This window comes from Lycorma delicatula, chromosome 11, assembly GCF_047948215.1.
Source record: "Lycorma delicatula isolate Av1 chromosome 11, ASM4794821v1, whole genome shotgun sequence".
Classification (NCBI taxonomy): Eukaryota; Metazoa; Arthropoda; class Insecta; order Hemiptera; family Fulgoridae; genus Lycorma; species Lycorma delicatula.
The window spans coordinates 67622927-67639525 of record NC_134465.1 but is presented as its reverse complement, the minus strand read 5'-3'; the positions used below and the strand labels follow the sequence as shown (position 1 = coordinate 67639525).

General features: G+C 30.3%; 1 protein-coding gene across 1 annotated transcript in view; it reads right to left on the bottom strand.

Moving 5' to 3' along the window:
* Positions 1–16599, bottom strand: part of Tmem131 (Transmembrane protein 131) — a 125486-nt gene that overhangs the window by 96722 nt on the left and 12165 nt on the right. The window contains exon 3 of the mRNA XM_075379066.1: positions 10356–10381. Within this exon, the coding sequence (XP_075235181.1) occupies positions 10356–10381 (26 nt within the window). The remainder of the gene's footprint in view (positions 1–10355; positions 10382–16599) is intronic.

The following is a 16599-nucleotide window of genomic DNA, read 5'->3' as shown; positions in this document are numbered from 1 at the left end:
TAGATTCATTTTAAAATTAAATGGTAAAAATATTCATAATTTTTCTAAAATGAAGTACAGCTTTAGCTTAAAAAAAATATTTATAAATATAATTTTTCATAATGTGGTTTAAATTATATAATAGAAAAATAAATTTGAATTGAAATGATGAAATGAACACAAGTGCAACAGAATTACATTAAAATGAAATATCAAACCTTTTATTACTAAGGGTTAAAAAATCAGCATTCATAATAACTGGTGATTGAATTGATTGTTTCATAAATAAAAAAAAGGAGAGAAAGAAACAATAATTACCTTTGCAATAAAAAAAAAACACCTTTTGGCATGCCGGAAGGCGGAGGTGGATTTCACTGGTGCTAAGTAGGGGATAAAAAAGATTTCCACCTTAAAGTTAAGAAAAACTTCAAATTTACTCAATACGACAATGGTTGCATGTGAAAAAAGTTTCACATATTTGCGTACAAGCTCCATTTTTCTTACAACTCCAGCAACATTTTGGTCATCCCTTGCTGTAAGGAATGACCAAAATTTTCTTATCATATCAAAAATTGTTTTAGACAAAGTTTTAGGCTAAGAGGACTAATGACCACTTTAAACCAATTCAATATTGTGCCTATTAAGGGAGGTATGATTTTTTTTTGTCTTCGAAACCCCATTTTTTTCCACCTCCGGGTCAATTTTTGGCGATATAAAAAAACTTTACTTAGATAAGTTTTAGGCCCTTATCCAAAGAATAACAGAAACTTTAAACGAATTTGATATTTTACTTAATAAGAAAGTTACAGCGATATTTTATTTTCCCAAGAACGCCCCCCATTTCCACCCTGGTCTGATTTTTTGGGTTATTATATTATATATATCAATTTGAAAGTGATTGGCGTAAAATTACGGCAATTATCATGTCCACAAGAAAGTGACATTTTTATATATAAATATGTATATAAACTTTTGAACTGACGGTGGTTTTGGGGTCTGGGGGATGTGAATCGCGATATGTCAAAATTTTCCAGAAATCAAATCACGGTACCCATTGCAATAAGCAGCTTTCTTATGAAAGCTACCTAAAAGGGTGCAATTTCTTTCTAAAAAGAACACTTTATCCAACTAGATAACATAAATAAATTCATTTAGCTCAAAATAATACTGCAGGATAAGAAAGTCCCAGAGACTTCTTAAATAAATTACTGAACAATTAAAAAGTTCTTAATATAATTTAATATTTTTTTTTTATAGAACCAAAAAAATCAGTGTTTCTGCAATGTTATGTAAGGTTTAGAAATAATATAAGCTAAAATAATTTCCCTCAATGTATTTAAGAGGAAGGGGAAGAGGAAGGCGACTTTTGGTCAGGTGATTTTAGAATAATTAACTCAGCTTCAAATAATGGGCAGGCAGGAGTAGGTTTCATAATGAACAAGAAGATAGGGAAGAGAGTAGAGTATTTCAAAACGCATAGCGATAGAATCATTGTAATAAAATCAAAACCTAAACCGACAACGATTGTTAACGTCTATATGCCTACAAGCGCCCATGATGATGATGATGAGGTAGAGTGTGTATACGAAGAGATTTATGAAGCAATTAAACACGTAAAAGGAGATGAAAATTTAATAATTGTTGGAGATTGGAATGCAAGCATTGGAAAAGACAAGGAAGGAAATATAGTGGGTGAATACGGGCTGGGCAAAAGGAATGAAAGAGGGGACCGACTTATAGAGTTTTGCACAAAGTATAATTTAGTAACTGCCAACATCCAATTTAAAAATCATAATAGAAGAATATACACTTGGAAAAAGCCAGGCGATACTGCAAGGTATCAGATAGATTAAATCATGGTTAAGCAAAGATTTAGAAATCAACCAGTTGACTGCAAAACTTACCCTGGAGCAGACATTGATAGCGACCATAATTTGGTGATAATGAAATGTAGATTGGGGTTTAAAAACCTGAAGAAAAGGTGTCAGATGAATCGGTGGAATTTAGAGAAGCTTGAGGAAGAGGAGGTAAAGAAGATTTTTGAGGAGGACATCGCAAGAGGTCTGAGTAAAAAAAGATAAGGTAGAAAATGTAGAAGAAAAATGGGAGAATGTTAAAAAGGAAATTCTTAAATCAGCAGAAGCAAACTTAGGCGGAATAAAGAGAACTGGTAGAAAACCTTGGGTTTCAGACGATATATTGCAGCTGATAGATGAACGTAGAAAATATAAGAATGCTAGTGATGAAGAAAGTAAAAGGAACTATCGGCAATTAAGAAATGCTATAAACAGGACGTGCAAACTGGCGAAAGAAGAGTGGATTAAAGAAAAGTGGAAAGAGAAATGAACATTGGTAAAATAGATGGAGCATACAGGAAAGTTAAGGAAAATTTTGGAGTACATAAATTAAAATCTAATAATGAAAAATCTAATGAAATAGGAGAAACAATACTGAGATCTGAATTTAAGCGAGCATTAAAAGATTTAAATGGCAGAAAGGCTCCTGGAATAGATGGAATACCTGTAGAATTACTGCGCAGTGCAGGTGAGGAAGCGATTGACAGATTATACAAACTGGTGTGTAATATTTATGAAAAAGGGGAATTTCCGTCAAACTTCAAAAAAAGTGTTATAGTCATGATACCAAAGAAAGTAGGGGCAGATAAATGTGAAGAATACAGAACAATTAGTTTAACTAGTCATGCATAAAAAATCTTAACTAGAATTCTATACAGAAGAATTGAGAGGAGAATGGAAGAAGTGTTAGGAGAAGACCAATTTGGTTTCAGGAAAAGTATAGGGACAAGGGAAGCAATTTTAGGCCTCAGATTAATAGTAGAAGGAAGATTAAAGAAAAACAAACCAACATACTTGGCGTTTATAGAGAAGGAATTCGATAACGTAGACTGGAATAAAATGTTCAGCATTTTAAAAAAATTAGCGTTCAAATACAGAGATAGAAGAACAATTGCTAACATGTACAGGAACCAAACAGCAACAGTAATAATTGAAGAACATAAGAAAGAAGCCGTAATAAGAGAGGGAGTCCGACAAGGATGTTCCCTATCCCCGTTACTTTTTAATCTTTACATGGAACTAGCAGTTAATGATGTTAAAGAACAATTTAGATTCGGAGTAACAGTACAAGGTGAAAAGATAAAGATGCTACGATTTGCTGATGATAAGTAATTCTAGCCAAGAGTAAAAAGGATTTAGAAGAAACAATGAACGGCATAGATGAAGTCCTATGCAAGAACTATCGCATGAAAATAAACAAGAACAAAACAAAAGTAATGAAATGTAGTAGTTTGTAGAAATGTAGTAAAGAAATAACAAAGATGGACCACTGAATGTGAAAATAGGAGGGGAAAAGATTATGGAGGTAGAAGAATTTTGTTATTTGGGAAGTAGAATTACTAAAGATGGACGAAGCAGGAGCGATATAAAATGCCGAATAGTACAAGCAAAACGAGCCTTCAGTCAGAAATATAATTTATTTACATCAAAAATTAATTTAAATATCAGGAAAAGATTTTTGAAAGTGTATGTTTGGAGTGCCGCTTTATATGGAAGTGAAACTTGGACGATCGGAGTACCTGAGAAGAAAAGATTAGAAGCTTTGAAATGTGGTGCTATAGGAGAATGTTAACAATCAGATGGGTGGATAAAGTGACAAATGAAGAGGTATTGCGGCAAATAGATGAAGAAAGAAGCATTTGGAAAAATATAGTTAAAAGAAGAGACAGACTTATAGGCCATATACTAAGGCATCCTGGAATAGTCGCTTTAATATTGGAAGGACAGGTAGAAGGAAAAAATTGTGTAGGCAGGCCACGTTTGGAATATGTAAAACAAATTGTTAGGGATGTAGGATGTAGAGGGTATACTGAAATGAAATGACTAGCACTAGATATGGAATCTTGGAGAGCTGCATCAAACCAGTCAAATGACTGAAGACAAAAAAAAATAATGTATTTAATTTTTTTATACTTATTTTCTTTTTTCATTATCTTTAATAATATTTCATACATTATTTTTCTATTAACAGACTTTTATTTTTTTCTATAATATAATATGGCTCCAGCCAAGATTTTATCAAGGTTTGTGGTCCCATTTGTTCTTTTCTTTTTCAATACATAGTAATAGAACAACTATCAATTCCTGTTGTGACCTACAGCATGTCTGATAAATCAATACCTATTTTTAAGTTGACAATACATAATGTTAGATTGTAATTTTACAGATAACTACCATTCAAAAAACAAGTTTATTCCTTACCATTTATGTTTCAGGTAACTGAAAATCCTCCAGTTCTTACCAAAGAGCAAAAATCACAGCGAAGTACAAAGTATGAAAACCTACGGTTCAAGTTCAGCATTAGGTGGAGAGCTAAGGATGGTAGAAATGCAATATTTAATCCAAAAACCATTAGAGCCTGCCACTGTAAATTTAATGAGAACAATATTAGATTTGCCACATTCTATTTCACCATCAACTTTTCACGGTCTGAAGAAAACGTTACCCATGTAAGGGCTATGTTTGAAAGAGGCCCTACAAAATCCATCCATCAGGCATCCAGAGAAAGCGAGGTAACATGACATACTATTTACACTGTTTTACGTAGTTAGAATTTTCATCTCTGTAAGCCTCATTATGTCCAGAAACGTTCCCAAGGACTGCAACCACCATATGGAATTTCTAGAAACGATGTTAAGATGGAAGAAGGATAATCCTAATTAGTTTGTTAACATTTTATAGGCTAATAGGCAATTTTCCAGGTCGGTGGTTCTTATAATGGGCATAACTGTCACTATTGGGGCAATGCTGACCCAGCTGCTACTGTTGAAAAAATGCAGTCACATCTATAAGTTAACAGTATAGTGTAGAATGATATAAGACGAATGGGGTGGGTCCATATCTTTTACAGAACATAATGAACAGTAAATACTGCAAGGATATGCTTATCAACTTTTTGTAGTATATCATTACTCAATGGGATAACATTGCAAAAAATTCATATTAATGCAGAACAGTGCACCTTTACACTAGGCTTTCATTGTTCGCGAATGGCTGAACATTCAGTTTCAAGGAAGATGGGTAGGCTGTCTTGGACTAACAGAGTGACGTGCTAGCCTAGACCTCACATCTTGCGACTGTTTCTGGTAGGGTTGGGCTACAGAAGAAGTTTACAAGATTCATCCAAGAACTCTTGATAAACTTGAGAAGAGAATCCATGATGTTTTGAACACAGTACCCCATTATTTCTCAAGAAAAACCAAGGATAGAATACCAAAACAGATGTGTACAGAAGTGTGTAAATGCTGGTGCCTATTTTATTAGCAATTGTAATAAGTGTACTTAAGCTTCCATGGCCAAATACATGTAAACTTGATATATGAGGGATATCTCTAAAGTAAAGACCACTGGGAAATTTCTCTCCTTAAGCTTGGCGAAACTGTCATTCATGGCCTGCTAGTAATGTACACACTGCATTGCTGTTTATAAGTTGTTGCATTGTAGTATCTTTGATTATGTGCAAGTTATTGTTATAAAATGAATAGGAAAATTGATGTAGCCGCCGACTGTGAAATACATGGAGTCATATTTTTTTAAACCCCTCAAAACGTTAAGTCGGCTGAAATTTGTAATCAATTGATTGCTATGTATGATGATAATGTAATGATGAAAGAAACGTCCAAAAATGGTATGAAAGGTTTAGAAATAACATTTCTAATTTTGTGCATGATGAAGAATTTTGTGCATTGTGCATGATGAAGAACGTTCAGGCAGATCCTTGATAATCACCAAAGACTTGTTGAAATGCGTCAATGATAAAATCAGAAAATATCGTCGCTAGACTTCTGACCTGGCCTTTCTTTTTCCTGATGTTTCAAGAGGTGTTATTGGTATTGTTCATGACCATTTAGGCTTCAGAAAGATTTGTGCATGTTGGGTGCTGCACGTCTTAATGGAACATCACAGAAAAATCCGAATCAGATCTGCTTTGTAATTTTTGATGCGCTACACAGAAAAAGGTGATGAGTTCCTTAATTCAATTGTTACTGGTGATGAAACATGGATTTTGTATTACATGCCAAGAGAGAAAATGGCAGTCAAGTGAATGGCGTCATCCTCAATCACCAACCAGACCAACAAAGGTCAAGCCACAGCCCTTTGAACGCAAACTGATGGCCACAGTTTTTTGGAATCTGTTTGGCATACTACTGATTGATTTCATGCCGCGTGGAATGACTATAAATGCAGAAGCCTACTGTGAAATTCTACGTAAGTTATGGCAAGTCATTCAAAATTGGCGACGTAGGTGGCTGACCGACAACATCATCCTGCTGCACAATAATTCATGTCCACATGTTGTGGGTCCAGCACGTTATTTACTGAGAACATTTGGGTGGGAAATTTACCATCACCCATCATATAGTCTGATTATAACTCCTTCTTATTACTATTTGTTTGGGAAATTGAAAGAATTTTTGAGTGGTAAGCAATTTGCGGGTAACGATGAACTTAAAAATACTGTTAATCAATGGCTAAATGGGCTGGTAGCAGAAGAATATGACGAGGGTATATTGAAGCTGGTGTATTGCTACAAGAAATGTCTTAATTCATGTGGCGATTATATAAAGTAGTATAAGGTATGTAGTTTAAGAGAAATAGAAATTTATAAAGTTTTCAGAATAAATTTTTTTACAATGAAACGGTCTTTATTTTAGAGATAGCCTCTTGTACATACCTCTTAGGTTGCAATTGAAAATAGATATTGAATTTTCAGACACCTGTTAAATAATATATAATTATTTACTATTTTTATTGCTTACTTTGATGGTTGTGACAAAGGCTTTTTCCAATGAGTAAATAAATAATGGCACCCAGTTTAGGCAGCTATAATAAACAATAAACCAAAAGGGATCAAGAAGTATAAACCCCCCTCCCACACTACTTGACTACTGAATTTGTTAAAAGTTCAATGAACAGCAAAACTTCAAATAATGATTTATTGTGATCAAATATATTTACATAAAACCATCAGTTCTGTGAGAAAAATTTGTCAGATCACTTTGATTTCAAGAATGCATTATTTCAAATTAAGAGAATTAGGTTATAACATTACATTAGGTTTCATAACTATCTCAGGCTTATTAAGGAGATAATGAAGTACTTTCCTTTTATCTTCTTTATTGAGTTAAACAAAACTATTGCTTAACAGCATAGTAAGCCTTACCAATACACTGTAATATTCTGTCCTACAAGTGATACTTTCATTCTGTATACCATTGAGACCGACAGTAAAATGAAGATCATTAATCTCAAAGAAAGTACCACTGGTTAGCGCATCTTGTACTTCAGATACTTTACATGCATTTCAGTCAAAAGAAAGACTGTGAGAGTTAAATACCCAGAAAGGGATACAAATTAATGTATATCTTTCTGTAATAAAGGATGCGTTGTATGCACTTTTTTAATCAGTAGGGGAAATTTACAAAACAAATATTCAATTTTGAATCATATCAGGATTATATCTATAGAAAAAGGAATTTTTAATGTTGGCTTAAACATAGCATAAGTTTTAGTAGAAGAACTTTGAAAATGCTATGCACTAGTAAGCATTAGTGGCTTTTCTGAGAGTATGGTGGTTTTAATTATTAATTCATTACAAAAAATAAACACTGTCAATGTTCTTCACATTTGTGCTCATATTTGGTAAAATTATACTAATACAAGATATAGGCAACACACACACACACACACATTCACTCACTCTCTCTCTCTCTCAGTCTGCTGTAATCATTTATAAATCATGACTTCACATTGTTTTTCAAAAATTCATATATTGATAGTGTGCAGGATAAAAAACCAGTACAGCTTTCTTAAAACTATGAAGAAAAATTCTAACCATTTTCATAATGCAGGCAATGTTATATTTTATTCATATAAATTTATAAAAATCTAACCTAGTTTTATGTTCAAATTATAACAATATTATAATGTGAAATGAAATAAAAATTAAATTAAAAAAAAATATTGAAGTAAAATACAAAGAAAAATAGTTTTTCAATATCTGTACAAATATCAGGCAGCTGTATTTTAAAAATAAAAGATGGAAAAACATATTTGACTGTAACAGATATTGTTGTTGATTCTTGTTACTTTTCTTTGTATGTACAGTAGAGGATCGATTATCCAAATCAATTGGGGATTCTGCTGACTGGAAGATCAGTTTTGCAGATAATCAACAATAGCTGTTATTTATACCACAGAGTCATGTAATGGTACAAAAATACAAAAGATATATTTACAAACAATTTAGTAGGTTTCATAAAATGTTATTCAACATGGCTTATACTGGGTGATTCAAAAAACACTTCATAAACTTAACAGCATATAAAAATTTATTTTGATAACTTACAGATTCAGTTGAGGTCTCACTTTTTTAGCAAAACATATCAAGTTTTGACTCATATAGTTTATTAGTACTGAATTTGGTCACCAGTACTGTTAGAAATGGATACATTTACTGGTGTGGAATGTGCTTAGTTTTTGTTTTGGTTTCACGATTTGCAGTCAGCAACTGCAGTTCAACACAATTTTTGTAGAAAGTACAATATTGAGCCTAGTAGGCGTACAATTTACTCTTGGCACCACACCTTAGTTGAGACAGGTTGTTCTGTTAAATATATAAAATCACCAGGACGTCTACCTGTCCCTGAAGCCACTGTGGAACAACTCAGAGAAAGCTTTGCACATAGTCTGAAGAAATACACTCGATGTGTGTCATGTGGGACTGATATTCCACAAATGACTGTTTGGCACATATTACATAAATAACTGCACTTGAAGCCATACAAACTAACCATCGTTCAACGGATTACAGATGACAACAAAGATGCTTGGCTGCAGCTTTGTGTAAAAATGATGGATAGAATTGCAGATGATACATTTTTAGATAATGTAATTTTTAGTAATTCAATGTTTCACAACAGTGGCAAGGTGAACACCCATAATTACCAAATATGGAGTAATGAAAACCCTAATGAATCTTTGCCGCAAATCTGTGATAGCCTTAAGGTCAATGTTTTTTGTGCCCTATACAAACAAAGACTATGGCCCATTGTTCTTCCAGGAGGCAACCGTAAATGGTATCATTATCTGGATATGCTTCAAAATTTTCTAACTCCTGTTAGATGACCAAGATGGACGCCATTACTATCAGTAAAACAGGGACCACCTCACTACTGCCTAGAAGATTTTCGTGATACTCAATTCCCAGGTCGGTGGATTGGTCATGAAGGTCTAATTGCATGGCCACCTTGCTCCCCAGATTTGACCCCGTAGATTTTTACTTATGGGGTTACATTAAAGGTCAGGTTTATGTACCTTTGATCTTGTTGAGCTAAGACTTTGAATTAACTTTGTAACTACCCAACTTGGTGGCTAAAGTCTGGAATGAAATCAGGTGGGGCAAATGTCGCACTACAAATGGAAGCCATACTGAACCAAAGTGAATTTCGATCACAAACTTCATGTGTTTTTTTTATGAAATGAGACCTCAACCGAATCTATACGTTATTTCAATAAATTTTTATGTGCTTTTAAAACCGTGAAGTCCTTTTTGAATCATCTGGTATACTCGTATTAGTATGAACACAAAAATAATTTTATTTTATTGTAGAAGTAAGAAATTAAAAAAAATTATATTAACTGTAGAAGAATTTCAATTCAGAGTAATTATTAATTAAGATAACCTACTAAAAATCTGTCATAATGTAAGTATTTATTTGTAGAAATGAATAGGAAACAATTAATAAGCATAAACCCATAAATAAGAGGGACATTTAATTTTTTAAATACAAGAATAAAACAAAAGTAATGAAATTTAATTATTTAAAAGTAACAGCAGAAGGAATTATAAAGATTATTACAGTAGGTGAATTTAACTTAAGTAAATTAATTACAGAAGATATAGAAGGTAATGAGAAAGAGGAAAAATTCTTGCTTAACTCTTTCTTCCTACGTAATAAAAAAATACTCAAAAAATATCAACTTGTAATGCAAAATTTTATACATTAAGTTCAAAATTAAGATTTTATACAATGAAATGTTAGAAAGAGAAATTATGGTAAAAAATGATTAAAAGAACTAGTTTAATTAATAACATGGTTACTTGGAATTAAAAAGTTAACATAGTTAAGGAAAAAAAAAACAGAGTGTATAAAACAGACAACTGAGGATGTGGGATAAAATAAATAAACTGAGATAAATAGATTATTTAAAATTAAAAGATAATGTAAAAAAAAGTACACTGAATCATTCAAAAGACTGATAAAACAAAAATTACATAACTTAATAATATTAACGTACCTTACACCGGGACTACTTGAAAATTCCTGAAAATATATTAAAAAACAAAAATTCAGTATATTTTTCCAAACATATTCAATATAGTAGAAATTCTTTGTAAATGATTAATCATATATTTCATTAATTCATAACTTCTTTAAAAAACATTAAAAAAGAAACACAAATTTTTTTTTTATATTATGTTACAAATTGTACTTGAGGTTTTAAATAAATGTAGAAGCAATTATTTAAAAAAATTTCTGCAATACAAGTCTACAGGCCCATAAAGGTCACTGGAATTCTGAAACTAGTTTCTGGTGCATCTAAATGGCTTTTTAAATTTCTAGAGAACAGTTTTTAATGCAACATACATTTAAGTTGATCAAAACAAAATTCTATGAAAATGTATTGCTATCTTGGAAAACATGCCTACATCACCTGGTGGGGAGCTTATGGATACAATCAGGCAACTTGAAGCTATCCTCTAATTAACATTGTTTATCTTTCACTAAACACGTACATTGTATTTGCCTACCATTCAACATTTCCATTTCCTCAAACCTAATCCTTTATTCTCTATGTACAATTCATTGGATGTAGGTCACAAATCTTTTTGAGTCTCTGCTGGTGGCACTGAAACCTGGACATCTAGACATTCTAGCTTAATGTGACGGGAAGTTACCGTTCAATCTGTGGCAGACTCTGATCTCAATCACGTAGCAACACAATAAACCTAATTTCTGATTTGTCCAATGAGTAAACCTAGGTGAGACCTAATAACTATTTAATATAATATATTTCTCTCTGCAATTATAAAATCAATATAACGCTTACTATTGTGGGGAACTGTATTTGTAAATGCCAACAGGCAAAAAGTACAAGTATTTTAAAAATATTTTATAGTTCATATCAAAGTATGAAACTTCAAAAGCACTCATAATGAACTTAATATATATAATGAAGAAAAAGTTCATAATTTTCTATTTAAATTTTGTTTTTAAACAAGTTAGCTTCAAATTAAAAGCATTTAACACATAAACCTTGCCCACCCTAAATTTTAGATGGAATTTGAAATGTTGAAATTAAAAAAATAAATAAATAAAAGTGTATAATTTTTTACTTTTCAGGGGATTTCTTTTTACAGTAACCAAATCAACAATAAATATTTTCTACTTATTTTCTGTAAGATAGTTTAAACGATACAACATTCAAAATCATTTTTAAATCTAGGCTTTACATTCATATATCTATTAAAAAAAACACATGGTAATTTTTTTATCTTTCCATACTAATTACTTTAAGAAGTTATGAATTAATCAAAACTCTGTACATCTATTTTAATGACAATTCATATTTGAATAAATAAAACTTAATATTAAGACACATTCAAAAATATAATAATACAAAACTAAATGTTATACAAAAAGAAAGATTCTTAAACTTTTTGTATATTTTAATAAAAATACATTTCCTAAAATTATAATCGCAATTTTTTTCGTAGAAAGTAACCTTTAAAAATTATAACATAAAAAACTTTTACTCAAACCGCAAACCAGATGAGTTTACTTTTAGCCAATATTTCCTCAAATGTTAAAAATAGAAGTCAGACTATGTAAAATAACCAACTTCAAAATGAGAAAAGTTATAATAAAAATAAACAGGCTGTTGAAATAAACCAGGAAAATAAAGTTTTTCAATATTAAAATTAACAGGCATATCATCAACAATATAAACCAGCACCTTTAAATCAATGAAGGAAATTAAAATAACAAAAGTATGTCTTTCAGAAAATTATTAATTCCAAAACAAATATATTTGCAATAAATATACTTAAAGTCTAGTTCAAAGCATTACGTTTTAAAAAACTGGCAAAGTTATGTAACTCTATTTAGGATGGCTTCATATATTCACAGTCATTGTACATAATTCACAAAAATCAATCCGCTGTTTAAGATAATAAACTAAACACTATCTGATGAAAAAAGCAAAAATACTATACTTATTATGCCTAACTCTGAATAAATTGGCTCAAGCGACATACTAATGTAATAGAATCATCTAATTAGTACAATTTGAGTTTGAGACCAGAATATAACAAAAAAGAAAAAAATGTACTTTACCCTTTATGATGATTTAAATAAGACCAAATAATATCATAAAGTTTCTAAGCTATCTTAAAGGGCATTAAATTATGTTTTCTTTTACTCCATAGTATTTTACTTTTTGCTTTAAAGTATAATTCATACCAGATGAATGCCTTGGACAAATCAAAAATACAGCAAAAACAGCAAAATCACATTCATCAAAGGCACTGGTGGTTTTTTAATATATATTCAAACATCACATTACTAATCCACTTACCAAACCTAAACAGAAACCAATTTTCATATAGCAAAGCATTAAAGTCTTGTTAAAATTTGTTTAAAATACTGGAGTATAATACAGACCTATTTATTTATAAGTAACTGATCGCTATTTTTTATTAATTGGGATCACAATATTAAATTTAACATAGTCTGGAAAACATAAGAACTCTTTAAGAAATAAATAAATCAGTTTTTTATTTTTAAATAATATATAAATGTTTCGCTTTCATATATAGCCTACATAAATAATGTTTTTATAATTTTAGTCTACAGGTTCCCTATCTACTGTTCAAAGTAAATGAACTTGTTTGTGGAGTATAATTAAATTAATCATAGGAAAGGGTTATTTTTTATTTTATATCTATATACTTTTTTGCAGAATAATTACTGCTACCAATTTAAAAAATAAATATATTCCACATATGGTGGTAAATGTGCACTTTTATGCATTTTGTGCATTATATCTGATGTAATACAGTATTGTCAAAAGCTGAAATTCTAATACAAAAGTAATACATATATACATATTTTTTTTTTTGTTAATGAAATTAAACAGAAGCTTTAAAGCTTGTATATGGAATGTGGAAATGAAATTTTGTAGCATGTTAAAAATGCCATGCCAGACTGGGATTCAAACCTGGGACCTTCGGATGAAAGGCCAAAACACTACCATTCCGCCACAGAGATTGGAGATAATACATACATTACCGTTTTTTTTATTTATATGAAACTTCTTGCTTATTTAAACAATTTTATGAAACGCACCCTAATGTGCATAAAAAAATGTTTATACTTAAAATTACATAAAAATTAACAGTATAAAAGTTAAAAAAATATAAACTGAAAAACAATAAAAAATTTTAACATTCATTTTTCCAAAATTAGACTAGACAAAAATTGCAAAAGTTGTTTTGAAAAGTAAGTTTTATAATTGTATGTTTTACATATGACATTAAAATGATGATCAGATATCAACAGTAGTAACATTAAACTGCCAAACACTGGATATATACGATTGCATGGTTGTCATAATGCTTCTCACCTGATCTAAGGTATATGTATGGGTTAATAATTTATTACAACAAAGTTCTGTTAAACTTTAAAATTACTTTAATTAACATAGGACAAATAAAAACAATTATGTTTGAATAATTTGTAAAAATAAATACATTTAAAAAAAATTGCTTACTAAGTATAATAATACAGAATATTTACACATGACAAAATGCAAAATCTTTTATGTTAAGAGCCAAAAATGATTCACAATTGTGAAGAAATGAGTTACAATTTACTCCCAAAAATGAAACAGACTTCCCAAAGAATAACAAGCATCTATGCCAAGCTTACTATGGTAAACAAAGAGTGAAGTGGTTTATTGTTGCCTTCTACATTGAGCAAAATGTTTGTTGTACATACAAGCATTCTGAAATCACAGATATTTAGCTGTATAAGTGAAACTTTCTTTCTGCTCACTTCAGGGACTGACTGTATAGGGAACATACAGTTCTCTCTCAGAGAGGGCCTGATCTCTCTTGAATATCACCCCACACATCATAGCTATAAGAATGAGTGGATCAGATAGTATAAGCAACAAATTAATGTACTGAGTGTAACATAAACACTTCAACTCTATAAAAATCCCTTATGAGTATTAAAGTAATGAAAGCTGTCTTTAAAAAAGTCAATCGTTTAATAAAATTGTAAAGAAAAATCCAATCTAGAGAAATCCATTTTCTGTTTGAGAAGATCATAATTTTTTTTCTCAAAAGAAAAATAATTATACTTATGATAATAATAATATAATTATGCTTAAATAATTATAATTATGGGGGGAAGCAGTAGTGTAGTCCAGCTAACAAAAAAACATCACTAAAGGTAAACCACTTCCCATTAACATAATCAAATGAGAGAAAAACTGGTTTTTATCACCAAGGCAAGCACCAATTACGATCAATTACCAACTGACGTCATGTCAAGTTTTACAAAATGTTAACTATATGGGACTACTGTTTTTGTAACATAAGATTTTTCATTTTATTTCTAACATTTTAATTTAATTTTATTTTTATTTAAAATGAAATACATTAAGGCTAATTAAATTTCTACTTCCTTTCAAGTAAATAACTTGAAATAAATGAACTTGAATAAAGCAATAAATTACTTTTATTCAGTTTCATTAACAAAAACTTACTGAAACTGTTAAAACGAAAGAACTTTTCTGTACAGCTGGAAGGATCATTTTTAGTTAATATCATATGAGCTAAAAAGGTTTATAATTCCTTGAACATAATAATTTTGGTCCCCACAATTTCAACTTTAACCATCTTTATATATAAAACAGCTAAGCAAAAATTCAATCATGTATTTTTATCACATCAATTTCTTATAACATACAATATTTACTATAATTCTCTTTATATCACACTAACTCCCCGTCGCAACTTCACCTGCGATGGTTACTTGTGTTTTGCATCGCGGTCAATTTTTTTTATTTTAAGTTTTTAATCAAGTAAATCAAATAACTAGAGGCAGATGGAGCTAGTTTCACATTCAGTAACGGCAACAGTGGTTGTGTTGGTTGAACCACAGCACCGTCTGTATACTTTCGCACCCCTTAAAAATCAGAAAAATACGAAAGTGGTTTTTAGATATTTATCTGAAGAGTATTTGCAAGCCAAAATCTATTGTTCAAAATGTTTTTTTATCTTTCTTCATCCCCTTTCAAGGTCAAAATTAAAAAACAATCTAGAAATTGATTTATTGATGTGAAAATTATACTCACAAAAAATCAGGATGATTTCTTCATTTGTAACAGAGAGAAATTAAAAAAAAAATAACAGGGATTCAAAAAAGATGTAAAAATCCATTTTAATCCTTGAAACTTTGAATTTCAAAAAACCTAAAAAGCAGTTATTAGATATTCACATCATTCAGTTCAAACCCAACTCACAGAGTGTTAGATATTCACAGTTCACAATTCATTGAAAGTTTGTGCTTAGACTAGCAAATCTCCACTACGACATATATGTATATTTTTTGGATGAAATTTATCCAAAAACCTCCTAGTTATGCCAAGAAACATGGGTAAAAATTTGGTTGCGATTATTCAAGTAGTTTTTTTGTTTATCCCGTACAAACAAAACCCTCTTCCTCTTTATATAATAGTATAGATTATTTTATTTAATGCAAATTTAATTCTATTACTATGTAATATTATTCATTCGATTGATCCAAATAATTCAATTCAAACCCTGTTCACAGTTCATTAACTCCTTTGTTGTATGCCAACAAACACAGGTAAAAATTTGGTTGCAATTAATCAAGTAGTTTTTATTAATCACAAACAAACAAAAACCATCTTCCTCTTTAAGTAATGGTATAGATATAGACAGATAACTTTGTTTAATGTAAATTTATTCTATTAATCTGCAATATTACTGATTCAATTGATTTGAATAATTTAGTTCAAAGTTCATTAATTCAATTCAATAGAGTTTGTGCTTCAATCAGCAAATCTCCACTACTACATATATATATATATTTTTTTGTTCAAAATGAAATATATCTAAAATCCTTCTCAGTTATCCCAAGAAACATGGGTAAAAATTTGGTTGAAATTAATCGAGTAGTTTTTTTGGTTTATCCAGAACAAACAAAAACCCTCTTCCTCTTTATATAATAGTATAAACTATTCATTGAAATGTTCTTTTTATATCTGTTTCTGAAACTCTTAAAAATAGATTGTAAAGAAATCCTTACTTTTATAAAAAATATATCTTATAGATATGCAGAAAATAGAAATGACACAAAAATTTATTTCAATAAATTTATTTTGACCAAAAATAAGACACAGATAACTCAAAATTTTATCACACCTATTAGAAATCTTCTTAATTTAT